Genomic DNA, 14,256 nt, shown 5'->3' on the forward strand with positions numbered 1-14,256 from the left:
ATAACTATGTTTTGTATTATAGTTTGAAGGAATTTCTTTGGCTTAAGATGTAAAATTTAAAATGATATGCAAGGATCCATGTATAACTATTCTATAGTGTATTTCATCCCATCACTCTAGTACATTATTACTTAACACAGGAAATTTGAACATTTTTTTTATCATACTGTGGCCCACTGTGCTCAGTTGCTAAGTTCCAGGTGACTGCGACCCCATGGACTTGAGCCTGCCAGGCTTCTCTGTCCATGGGATTTTCCATGGCAAGAATACTGGAATGTGTTGCCATTTCCTTTTCCATGGAATCTTTCTGACCCAGGGATTGAACTCATGTCACCTGCATGGCAGGCAAATTCTTTAATCCTGAGTCACCAGGGAAGTTCCCTTTTAAAGTTTAGCATCCCTTTATTCAAAGCAAGTTATTATGATATTCAAGATATAAAAACAATGCTAATTACTTCTCTTTCTTCCAATTTGCTCAAATTTCCTCATATAACCCTGGGTTCTTGCATAATAAAGTATATTTGAATTCTTACAAGTTAGTAGAAGTCCATTATAGTGAAAACGCCCCTTGGGTCAAATTAACATTTTAAGGAACTATGGATCAAAATAAAGTTTTATTTACATTTTGCTAAAATAACTAAGAAATTTAGAAGATAAAAAAATCCAAGCACTCTGATGGCCCAGTATTATTTCTGCAGAGGGGGCAAGGCTTGGAGTAAATTGCATGTATTCCATTGTACATTATATAATCCTCACCTGTTAATCATATTGCCTTGACAAAGAAGGTATGTCACAGTGCAGATGAACTTACATTACATAAAGAAGATCTCTTTGAGCTAAGATATTGACTTCATTATATATCAGTCAGTTCAGTTCAGTCGCTCAGTCGTGTCCGACTTTGCGACCCCATGAATCGCAGCACGCCAGGCCTCCCTGTCCATCACAAACTCCTGGAATTCACTCAGACTCATGTTCATCGAGTCAGTGATGCCATCCAGCCATCTCATCCTCTGTCGTCCCCTTCTCCTCCTGCCCCAATCCCTCCCAGCATCAGAGTCTTTTCCAATGAGTCAACTCTTCACATGAGGTGGCCAAAGTACTGGAGTTTCAGCTTCAGCATCATTCCTTCCAAAGAAATCCCAGGGCTGATCTATCTATCTATCTATTTATATGTGTGTATATATATATTATTATATTAATGTAATATATATATAATTAATATAATATAATATATATTATATTATATATATGTATATATACACATATGTTTATATATACATTTATATATTTAATGTATATACATTTATATATTTACATGTATATTTAAATATATAAATTTATATATTTATATATTTAAACCAATATGTACTTGATTTCCAGGTAACATAAAGACATTTAATTATTTAATCCTCATTTTCCCACTCGACAATCCTGTAACCATATTGGCTTTGTGTAAAACAATAAACTTCCAGATAAGTTGAATTATTTGCCCAAACTAGCCCTTTTTATATACCATAAGGAAATTTAGAACAGAAATTCTATCATCTATCTATCTATCTACTTATTATATGTTTCTTCACAGAAATACAGGTAAGTCTCACTGCAATCTGTTACAGTTTTCTTACTTATACAGCTGTCTAATATGTGTCAAGTGTGTTAACTGTTTCAGCCTGTATCAACTGTGCATAGAACTATATAGAATTCTCTGTTGGATTATCAAGTTCTATACATTTTCTGAATTCTGGTTTTAAAATTTTATTATGGATAGTATTTAATTGCATCATAATTTATTATATAATTTGCATATGTATTGTCATATTATTAAATTTAATTTATACATGTCACATTGTAATTGCAATTATATAAATAACTAGATAGAAAATATAGAAAGTTTACAAGAACAGCACAATAATAGTTTATATATATAGCCCTCAAATTTATGTCTTAACTTTTTTCTTGTCATATCTATGTCTGTATCTATTGTATTTCTTGTCTGTATCTATATTTATGTATGTATATATGTATCTGTCTATTTATCTATCATCTATCTATCTATAACATCCTGGTTTTCAACCTTAGTACTATTGAGATTTTAGACAGATATGGTGCTTTATAGGATGTTTAGAGACATCACTGACCTCCAACTATCATATGCCAAGAGCTTCCACATTCCATTTGTAACAATTAACATGTCTTCTCAATTTTGACAAATGTCCTTTGGTTAGTAAAATAATTTCCAGTTGAGAAACAGCAACTATCTCTGTCTCTATCACTATTTATATATTTTATTATATGTAGGAAAATGAAAGTGTTAGTTGCTCAGTCATGTTTGACTCTTTGCAACCCCATGGACTGTAGCCTGCCAGGCTCCTCTGTCCTTGGGATTCTCTGGGCCAGAATACTGGAGTGAGTTGCTATTCCCTTCTCCAGGGAATTTTCCCGATTCAGGAATTGAACCCAGATCTCCTGAACTGCAGGCAGATTCTTTACTATCTGAGCCACAAGATGAGTTTATTTTCAAATATCCTAAACTGGAAAGTTTAATCTGTTTATACTAGCTTTGCATAGTGAAACTCTTCCAGATGATGATACATAGAACCTATTGACTATGTTGATGTTTCTACCCAGAACAGGTTCTTTAATAACCCTGAATGGAAACACACAATGGAACAGTGCTAAATGAATTCATCCTTATGGGAATTACCGACCACCCTGAGCTGCAGGCTCCATTGTTTGGGCTCTTTCTCATCATCTACGTGATCTCAGTGGTGGGCAACTTGGGCATGATCATCCTCACCAAGATGGACTCCAAGCTACAGACACCCATGTACTTCTTTCTTAGACACCTTGCTTTTACAGATCTTGGTTATTCAACAACTGTGGGACCCAAAATGTTAATAAATTTTGTTGAGAATCAAAATATAATCTCCTATTACTCTTGTGCTATGCAGCTAGCTTTCTTTCTTGTGTTTATTGTTAGTGAAATTTTTATTCTGTCAGCAATGTCTTATGACCGCTATGTGGCCATCTGTAACCCTCTTCTCTACCCAGTCATCATGTCACAAAGAGTGTGCTGGGTGCTGGTAGTGATCCCCTATGTCTACAGCACGTTTGTGTCTCTTCTCGTCACCATAAAATTATTTATCTTTCTGTGGCTACAGAGTCATCAGTCATTTCTACTGTGATAGTCTTCCTTTGTTACCTTTGCTCTGCTCAAATACACATGAAGTAGAAATGATTATTCTGATTTTAGCTGGGTTTGATTTGATTTTCTCTCTTCTGATAGTTCTTGTGTCTTACCTTCTCATTCTCACATCCATTCTCAGGATGAGCTCTGCTGAAGGTAGGCACAAGGCTTTCTCTACCTGTGGATCCCACTTGACTGTGCTCATAGTGTTCTATGGTACTTTACTATTTATGTATGTGCAACCAGGGTCCAGCCATTCCTTTGACACTGATAAAGTGGCTTCCATATTTTATACTCTCGTTATCCCTATGCTGAATCCATTAATCTATAGCTTGAGGAATAAAGATGTAAAATGTGCACTACATAGGGTGTGGAAAAAATCACGCAACCTTTTTTATTAACATGCAATACAATTTCTATAAACTGGTTATGGACTCTGAATTTTGTTCTATGTGCCTCCAAATTAAGTAGTGAGTATAAATATGTTCAATAATATAAATATGTTCAATATAATATAATCAAAGATTATATTATATATACCAGGCAATTCCTATTTTTGCAAATAGATTAATGAACAAAATAGTAAAAAAAAAAAAATTGCCTTAAGCACAAAAGATCAATTTTGGACATAAATTAAGTAAATGTTAGGAGAATGTGTTAGGTGGATATAGACAAATAAATGACTGTCCAGGTTTCTGAATGTTTTCTCATCTTTTAGAATAAAATTACAGCATGTTGTGTGTGTCAGTGAGTTCTTTATTTTCTTTTGTTTTTGCCTTCACACTTTTCCACAGTATATTTCATCTGTGTATTTGAAGTCAACAGTCACATTTTTTTTCTCAAATGCCCTTATTCTTTACACTGAGATCCCACATTTTTTATCATCAATTCCTATAATTCCTTATGAGAATCTATTCACCTATTAACTGAAAATATGGCAGAAAGTGAAGAAGAACTAAAGAGCCTCTTGTTGAAAGTGAAAGAGGAGAGTGAAAAAGTTGGCTTAAAGCTCAACATTCAGAAAACTAAGATCATGGCATCCAGTTCCATCACTTCATGGCAAATAGATGGGGAAACAGTGGAAACAGTGGCAGACTTTATTTTTCTGGGCTCCAAAATCACTGCAGATGGTGATTGAAGCCATTAAATTAAAAGATGCTTACTCCTTGGAAGGAAAGTTATGACCAACCTAGATAGCATATTCAAAAGCAGAAACGTTACTTTGCTAACAAAGGTCCGTCTAGTCAAGGCTATGGTGTTTCCGGTGGTCATGTATGGATGTGAGAGTTGGACTATAAAGAAAGCTGAGCACTTTTGAACTGTGGTGTTGGAGAAGACTCTTGAGAGTCCATTGGACTACAGGGAGATCCAACCAGTCCATTCTATAGGAGATCAGTCCTGGGTGTTCATTGGAATGACTGATGTTGAAGCTGAAACTCCACTACTTTGGTCACCTGATGCGAAGAGCTGACTCATTTGAAAAGACCCTGATGCTGGGAAAGATTGAGGGCAGGAGGAGAAGGGGACGACAGAGGATGAGATGGCTGGATGGCATCACTGACTCGATGAACATGGGTTTGGGTGAATTCCGGGAGTTGGTGATGGACAGGGAGGCCTGGTGTGCTGCGGTTCATGGGGTCACAAAGAGTCGGACACGACTGAGCGACTGAACTGAACTGATGTTGCAATTCAGCAGTTCATAAGTCCAACTGAAGCCTTTTGTCTCAATTCACACATTTTGTTGAAATCAGAGGACGTTTAAATCAAGATAAACTTTGGGATCCCTCAGTAGCTTCCAGATCGGTACTTCTTGTTCTCTCAAGTGGTAATTCTTTCTTCACAACTGGTAGTTTGATTGAAGGGATACTAAAATAATTCTGTGTTTTTGAAAAAAAAATTTATCCATGTTTAAAAGTAATGTTCTACTTTTTGCATTCTTGAGTAGAGAAGCACTGATGAATTAATTGAGTTGGCTCTCTTTCCTTGGGTTGATGCTTCCAATTTTTATCAACACTGTTTGTGCAGTAAGTTTTAATTGACTTTCAGTATTTAACTGCACAATTCATTATTCTACTTGTGGGAAGCAAAGGGAACAATCTCATTGTTGGCACTATACCATATTTCTAAGGCCTGATACACGGCAGGGATGCAGTTATCTTGCTTTGTAAATTGAGTTCTACATTTTCCCATGTGCTACCTTTTACTGTAATTAATAATTCTGCAACTTTACTGAGGTTATTAGTCTACAGTATATGCTTTGTTCAGTATCTTGCAGTAAAATTATTTGTTTATCCCATGAAGCTTTAATAAAAAATCTTCAGTGGAATACAATTTTTAAACAACATGACACAAAATAGCCAAGATCTCCTTTAACATATGTGGATTAAAAAAAGATGGTATATCCAGAAAATGGATGACAGCTTTTAAAAACATGTGCTGATGTTATTGGGAGTACAGAGGCAAAAATAAACAAATTAACAAATAATGCTGACCTGAACCATATAAAAATGCACTCAAACTGAAAAAAAATTAAGTTTAAAATGCTAAACCATAAAACATTCAGATAAAGCAATAAGGGAAAGTCTATATCCAAGACCAAGAGCTAGTGAAAAGTTTGTATGACATCAAAACTTAATCTAGATAATACAATCAAAAAATGATCAGAAGACATAGTTGTTTCTCAAACTAAGGCATACAGATGATCAAGAGACACATGAAAATATGTTCAGTGTTTCTGATTATTAGAAAAATGCAAATCAAAACTTCAATGAGATATTTCCTCACATCAGCTAGAATGGCTATCCTCAAAATATCCACAAACAGTAAATTTTGGAAGGGTGTGAAGAGAAAGGAACCCTCCTAAAATATTGGTGGGAATATAAATTGGTGCAGAAACTATGGAGGACAGTATGGAGGTTACATAAAAGATAAAAACAGAGCTACCATATGACCCTGGAATCCCACTCCTGGGCATATATCTGGATAAAAATATGATTCAAAATATATACACAACCAAATGTCATTGCAGCACTGTTTACAGTAGTCAAGACATGGAAGCAACATAAATGTCCAAAAACAGAGGAATGAATAAAAAAGAAATAGCACATATAGACAATGGAATATTACTCAGTCATTAAAAAGATCAAATAAAGCCATTTGTAGGAACATGAATGAACCTAGGGATTGTTCAGTTCAGTTCAGTTTAGTCACTCAGTCGTGTCCAACTCTTTGTGACCCCATGGACTGCAGCATGCCAGGCTTCCCTGTCCATCACCAACTCCTGGAGCTTACTCAAACTCATGTCCATCGAGTCAATGATGCCATCCAACCGTCTCATTTTCTGTCATCTCCTTCTCCTCCTGCCTTCAATCTTTCCCAGCATCACAGTCTTTTTCAATGAGTCAGTTCTTCACATCAAGTGGCCAAAATATTGAAGTTTCAGCTTCAGCATCAGTCCTTCAAATGAATGTCAAGATTGATTTCCTTTAGAATTGGCTGGTTTGATGTCCTTGCAGTCCAAGGGACACTCAAGAGTCTTTTCCAACACCACAGTTCAAAAGTATCAATTCTTCAGTGCTCAGGTTTCTTTATAGTCCAACTCCCACATCCATACATGACTACTGGAAAAACCATAGCTATAACTAGATGTACATTGTTTGCAAAGTAATGTCTTTGCTTTTTAATATTCTGTCTAGGTTAGTTATAGCTTTTCTTCCAAGAAGCAAGCATCTTTTAATTTCTTGGCTGAAGTCATCATCTGCAGTGATTTTGGAGCCCAAGAAAATAAAGCCTCTCAGTATTTCCATTGTTTCTCCATTTATTTGCCATGAGTGATGGGACTGGATGCCATGATCTTAGTTTTCTGAATGTTGAGTTTTAAGTAAGCTTTTTCACTCTCCTCTTTCATTTTCATCATGAGTCTCTTTAGTTCCTCTAAACTTTCTCCCATAAGGGTGGTGTCATCTCCATATCTGAGGTTATCAATGTGCCCTGGCAATCTTGATTCCAGCTTGTACTTCTTCCAGCCGGGCATTTTGCATGTTGTACTCTGCATATAAGTTAAATAAGCAGGGTGATATACTCCTTTCCCAATTTGGAACCAGTCTGTTTTTTCATGTCCAGTTCTAATTGTTGCTTATTGACCTGCATCCAGATTTCTCACGAGGCAGGTCAGGTGGTCTGGTATGCCCATCTTGATAATTTTCCACAGTTTGTTCTGATCTACCCAGTCAAAGGGTTTGGTGAATCAATAAAGTAGAAGTAGATGTTTTTCTGGGAATTCTCTTGCTTTTTTATGATCTAATGGATGTTGACAATTTGATCTCTGGTTCCTCTGCCTTTGCTAAACCTGGCTTGAACATCTGGAAATTCACGGTTCACATACTGTTGAAGCCTGGCTTGAAGGATTTTGAGCATTAATTTGTTACCTTGTGAAATGAGTGCAATTGTGTGGTAATTTGAACATTCTTTGGCATTACCTTTCTTTGGGATTGTAATGAAAATTGACCTTTTCCAATCCCATGGCCACTGCTGAGTTTTCTAAATTTGCTGACATATTGAGTTCAGGACTTGCACAGCATCATCTTTTAGGATTTGAAATAGCTCAACTGGAATTTCATCACCTCCACTAGCTTTGATCATAGTGATGCTTCCTGAGGTCCGTTTGACTTCATATTCCAGGATTTCTGGCTCTATGTGAGTGATCATACCATCATGGCTATCTGGACCAAGAAGATCTTTTTTGTATAGTTTTTCTGTGTATTTTTGCCACCTCTTCTTAATATCTTCTGCTTCTGTTAGGTCCATACTATTTGTGTCCTTCATTGTGCCCGTCTTTGCATGAAATGTTCCCTTGGTGTCTCTCAGATCCAAAGTGAAAGTGAAAATTCCTCAGTTGTGTCCATCTCTTTGTGACCTCATGGACTATCCAGACCATAGAATTCTCCAGGCCACAATACTGGAATGGGTAGCCTTTCCCTACTCCAAGGGATCTTCCCAACCCAGGGATGGAGACCAGGTCTCCCACATTGCAGGCGGGTTCTTTACCAGTTGAGTCACAACGGAAGCCCAAGAATACGGGAGTGGGTGGAGTGGGTAGCCTATCACTTTTCCAGCGGATCTTCCCGACCCAGGAATTGAACTGGAGACTCTTGCATTGCAGGCCAATTCTTTACCAACTGAACTATCAGGGAAGCTCCAATAAATGTACAATTCTTTTCAGATCCCTTGATGAGGCAAAATGGGGTTTCCAACACAGATTGAGATGTGGAAATAATTAATTGGATATTAAAAGATTTTTAAGTACAAATTAATAGTATATTAACAGATTTTTAAGTTTTATGGTTTTATTATTATTTAATTGCACAATACAACCTGTTACATAATTTGCATATGTACTAAGTCATATTAGCAAACGTCATTTATACATGCCCCTATGTGATTGCAGTTATGTAAATGACTAATAGAAACCTTAGAAGAATAGCACAAAAATAGTTATACATGTAATTCAAATTTTTGTTTTAGCTTTCTTCCTTTGCATATCAAATTTTATATATCTGTATCTATATATCTATATTTTCTAGCTCTATCTATTCAACTATGTATGTACCTATTTATCTATCTAACCATCCTGGTTTTTCAGTGTTATAACTGTTCAGATATTGGGCTGATAAAGGGTATTATAAGATGTTGAGAAGCATAACTGACCTCTAACCATTGCTGGCAAGTAGCGCCCAACTCCTAGGTGTGACAACCAACATGACTCCTAGACATTGACAAGTGTTCTTCAGTTAGTAAAATAATTTTCAGTTGAGAACTAACAAATATTTCTGACTCTGTCTCTATCTTTGTATGCATTATTATATGTAGAATTTGGGTTTATTTTAAATATCCTATTTTGAGACATTAAGATGCATTTTATTTAGACTAGCTTTGCATTTAAAAATCTTCCAGGTGAGAATACATGAAATATGCTTGCTATGCTCATATCTCTATCCAGAATAAGTTTCTGATAAACGTGGATGGACAAACACAATATAACAGTGCTGAGTGAACTCATCCTCATGGGAATCAGACTGCCCCAAGCTGCAGGCTCCATTGTTCGGGTTCTTCCTCATCATCTACATGGTCTTAGTGGTGGGCAACTTGGGCATGATCATCCTTACCAAGACAGACTTCAGGCTACAAACCCCAAGTACTTTTTTCCCTGGACATTTGGCTTTTACTGACCTTGGTTGCTCTACAACCTTAGGACCTCAAATGCTAGGAAATTTTGCTTTGGATCAAAATACAATCTCTTATTATTCTGTGCTATACAGCTAGCTTTCTTTCTTGTGTTCATTAGTAGTGAACATTTTATTCTGTCAGCAATGTCCTATGACTGCTATGTGGCCACATGTAACCCCCGCTCTACCAAGCTATCATTTCACCAAGGCTATGTCAGGTGTTGGACAATTCGGTACCTCTATAGTGCATTTGTATATCTTCTCATCACTGTAAAGACATTTAGTTTACCATTCTGTGGTTATAATGTTATCAGACATTTCTACTGTGACAGTTTCCCTTTGCTATCTTTGCTCTGCTCAAATACACATGAAGTAGAAATAATTATTCTAATTACAGCTGGTTTTTATTTGATTTCATCCTTTCTGATAGTTCTTGTGTCTTACCTTCTTATTCTTGCATCCACTCTCAGGATGAGCTCTGCTAAAGGCAGGCACAAGGCTTTTTCTAACTGTGGGTCTCACCTGGAGGTGGTCACAGTGTTCTATGGGGCTTTAATATTCATGTATGTGCAGCCAGAGTCTAATCATTCATTTAACACAGATAAAATGGCATCTATATTTTACACTCTCATTCACTTCAGTTCAGTTGCTTAGTCGTGTCCGACTCTTTGTGATCCCATGAATTGCAGCACGCCAGGCCTCCCTGTCCATCACCAACTCCCGGAGTTCACTCAAACTCACATCCATCGAGTTGGTGATGCCATCCAGTCATCTCATATTCTGTCATCCCCTTCTCCTCCTGGCCCCAATCCCTCCCAGCATCAGAATCTTTTCCAGTCAGTGAACTTTTCACATGAGATGGCCAAAGTATTGGAGTTTCAGCTTTAGCATCAGTCCTTCCAAAGAACACACAGGACTGATCTTTAGAATGGACTGGCTGGATCTCCTTGCAGTCCAAGCGACTCTCAAGAGTCTTCTCCAACACTACAGTTCAAAAGCATCAATTCTTAGGTGCTCAGCTTTCTTCACAGTCCAACTCTGACTTCCATACATGACCACTGGAAAAACCATAGCTTTGACTAGACAGACCTTTGTTGGAAAAGTAGTGTATCTGCTTTTTAATATGCTATCTAGGTAGGTCATAACTTTCCTTTCAAGAAGTAAGCATATTTTAATTTCATGGCTGCAATCACCACATTCTCATTATCCCTATGTTAAATCCCTTGATCTATAGTTTGAGGAAAAAAGATGTAAAACGTGGCCTCCAAATACATAGAAAAGAGTATGCAATTTTCTCTCTTAAGGCTTCTGTACAATATGAATCCTATAATTTAGGTGATGGGCTTCAAACTGATCTCTGTGTGTCTCTAAAAGGAATAAAAAGTATGGAAATGTTCAACACATATTTAGAAAATGGCTTCTAAAGTGAAAGTGAAGTCACTCAGTCATGTCTGACTCTTTGCGACCCTGTGGACTGTAGCTCACCAGGCTCCTCCATCCATGGGATTCTCCAGGCAAGAATACTGGAGTCTGTTGCCATTTCCTTCTCCAGGGGATCTTCCCCACCCAGGGATCAAACCCATGTCTCCCGCATTGTGGGCAGACACTTTAACCTCTGAGCCACGGTGCTAGTCATACTTCTATGTGCTATACATACATTAGCACCCAAAGGGGGAAAAATATCTGCCTTTCCTGAGGGGAAGCGATGAATTACAAATATAATTAAGTAAATAGCACCATGCCTTAGAATGAGTTAGGACACTGTAAGGGCAAGTAAAGAGAGTCGAGTGAGGAAGAATAGTGTATATAAAAGTATTCAAAGGATTATTGTTATTCCCAACTATTAGAATAAATTTCCTAGTGTCTACATGCGTTTGTACATGTTCATGTGGTTTTATGTAAGTGCATACTTCTGCTGTTTTATTCACTATACTTTTAAAAGGCATGTATTAAAATTAAACTTATGGTGGTTTTTAGGAGGCTTATTGTAATACAATGATTTGGATTCATCAGTGCTCTAAAATTGGTACAGATGCTCCCTTATCATATGGAAGATTTTAGGATCCTGCTCTGTTCTCATCAGTGAAGTTGTTTTTATATATGAGCCCTAGAAAGTCTTTAGACTCAGCACAATTAACAATTTAGTAACTCACAACATCTTATTTATCTAAGTCACACCATTTCTCTGTAAATTCAAGTTCAAACACTCAGTCATGTCTGACACTTTGGTATCCCATGGGCTATAGAACATCAGGCCTCCCTGTCCATCACCAACTCCGGGAGATTGCTCAGACTCATGTCCATCACTCCAGTGATGCCATCCACCAACCTCATGCTCTGCTGTCCTCTTCTCCTCCTGCCTTCAATCTTTCCCAGCAGGAGGGTATTTTCCAAAGGACCAGTTCTTTGCATCAGGTGGCCAAAGTATTTTCTGTACCAGATACATTTTTATATTGTCTTTAACAATATTCTATACTTGAAAGTAGGGAAAACCACTAGACCATTCAGGTATGATGTAAATCAAATCCCTTATGATTATACAGTGGAAGTGAGAAATAGATTTAAGGGACTAGATCTGATAGATAGGGTACTTGATGAAATATGGACAGAGGTTCTTGACATTGTACAGGAGACAGGGATCAAGACCATCCCCATGGAAAAGAAATGCAAAAAAGCAAAATGGCTGCCTGAGGAGGCCTTACAAATAGCTGTGAAAAGAAGAGAAGCCAAAAGCAAAGGAGAAAAGGAAAGATATAAACATCTGAATGCAGACTTCCAAAGAATAGCAAGAAGAGATAAGAAAGCCTTCTTCAGTGACCAATGCAAAGAAATAGAGGAAAACAACAGAATGGGAAATACTAGAGATCTCTTCAAGAAAATTAGAGATACCAAGGGAACATTTCATGCAAAGATGGGCTCGATGAAGGACAGAAATGGTATGGACCTAATGGAAGCAGAAGATATTAAGAAGAGGTGGCAAGAATACACAGAAGAATTGTACAAAAAAGATCTTCATGGCCAAGATAATCACAATGATATGATCACTCACCTAGAGCCAGACATCCTGGAATGTGAAGTCAAGTGGGCCTTAGCAAACATCACTATGAGCAAAGCTAGTGGAGGTGATAGAATTCCAGTTGAGGTATTTCAAATCCTGAAAGATGATGCTGTTAAAGTGCTGCACTCAATATGCCAGCAAATATGGAAAACTCAGCAGTGGCCACAGGACTGGAAAAGGTCAGTTTTCATTCCAATCCCAAAGATGGGCAATGCCAAAGAATGCTCAAACTACTGCACAATTGCACTCATCTCACACGCTAGTAAAGTAATGCTCAAAATTCTCCAAGCCAGGCTTCAGCAATACATGAACCATGAACTTCCAGATGTTCAAGCTGGTTTTAGAAAAGGCAGAGGAACCAGAGATCAAATTGCCAACATCTGCTGGATCATGGAAAAAGCAAGAGAGTTCCAGAAAAACATCTATTTCTGCTTTATTGTCTATGCCAAAGCCTTTGACTGTGTGGATCCCAATAAACTGTGGAATATTCTTCAAGAGATGGGAATACCAGACCACCTGACCTGTCTCTTGAGAAACCTATATGCAGGTCAGGAAGCAACAGTTGGAACTGGACATGGAACAACAGACTGGTTCCAAATAGGAAAAGGAGTATATCAAGGATGTATATTGTTACCCTGCTTATTTAACTTATATGCAGAGTACATCATGAGAAACGCTGGGACGGAAGAAACACAAGCTGGAATCAAGATTGCTGGGAGAAATATCAATAATCTCAGATATGCAGATGACACCACCCTTATGGCAGAAAGTGAAGAGGAACTAAAAAGCCTCTTAATGAAAGTGACAGAGGAGAGTGAAAATGTTGGCTTAAAGCTCAACATTCAGAAAACGAAGATCATGGCATCTGGTCCCATCACTTCATGGGAAATAGATGGGGAAATAGTGGAAACAGTGTCAGACTTTATTTTCTGGGGCTCCAAAATCACTGCAGATGGTGATTGCAGCCATGAAATTAAAAGACGCTTACTCCTTGGAAGGAAAGTTATGACCAACCTAGATAGCATATTCAAAAGCAGAGACATTACTTTGCCAACAAAGGTCCGTCTAGTCAAGGCTATGGTTTTTCTTGAAAAAGAAAGAATCTCCATCTTCCACTTTCAGTGAGCTTTGGACTATGTGCCCCGTAGCTATGCGGATAACATACCTATGGCCGAGCTGGCCTCCTGGACTGATAAATACCAGATTGCATACCAATATTTCCCATTACCAAAAAGAATGTTATAATCCCCTATGTAGTCAATCACCTTTGTAATCTTTATGGCACCTATTGGTGTAGGCTTCAATGTAAAACCAGCTAACCCTTCTGATTATGAATCCTGGCTGTAACCTGATTGCATCTCCCTTTAGTACTTCCCAGGCTAGGTTTAAGGAATTTGGTGTTGTGAGCTTGAGTGGTACAATTAAGGTATATAAGGTTTTCACAAAAGTTGGTTGGGGTCCCCGGCTAAAGAGGAAACTCTGCCTCGGACCCGCCGGTGTAATAAACTGCACTCCCCTATCCATGCTGTCCTTCTGAGTGAGTTTGTTTCCTGGAGTATTTGGCTATAACAATAGAACTCTTTCATGAAACATGAAAGAGTTCTATTGTTCTGTAGAATGTAGACTAAATCTGAAAATAATAAATAGAAAGACACTAATTTAACTTACCAAAGATAGAAAAGTTTAGGATATCAGTTTATGTAGGATACTCATATGTATATTTTCATGGTTTCTTACTGTCTTATTGGACATGAAATAAGTTAATGTTTTTTTCTGAGAGTCAGATT

At 37.5% G+C, this 14,256-nt stretch overlaps 1 protein-coding gene and 1 pseudogene across 1 annotated transcript; both read left to right on the forward strand.

Annotated features, from left to right (window-relative positions):
- The first annotated feature begins 2,651 nt into the window (after window positions 1–2,651).
- LOC112579417 (olfactory receptor 8K3-like) lies at window positions 2,652–3,588 on the forward strand. Its single transcript, XM_025265859.3, is given in 2 exon segments — window positions 2,652–3,142; window positions 3,144–3,588. Coding segments are annotated over 2 exon segments (936 nt in total).
- Window positions 3,589–9,207: 5,619 nt separating this feature from the next.
- LOC112577720 lies at window positions 9,208–10,835 on the forward strand (annotated as a pseudogene).
- Window positions 10,836–14,256: the final 3,421 nt, after the last annotated feature.

This window comes from Bubalus bubalis, chromosome 16, assembly GCF_019923935.1.
Source record: "Bubalus bubalis isolate 160015118507 breed Murrah chromosome 16, NDDB_SH_1, whole genome shotgun sequence".
NCBI classification, from domain to species: Eukaryota; Metazoa; Chordata; class Mammalia; order Artiodactyla; family Bovidae; genus Bubalus; species Bubalus bubalis.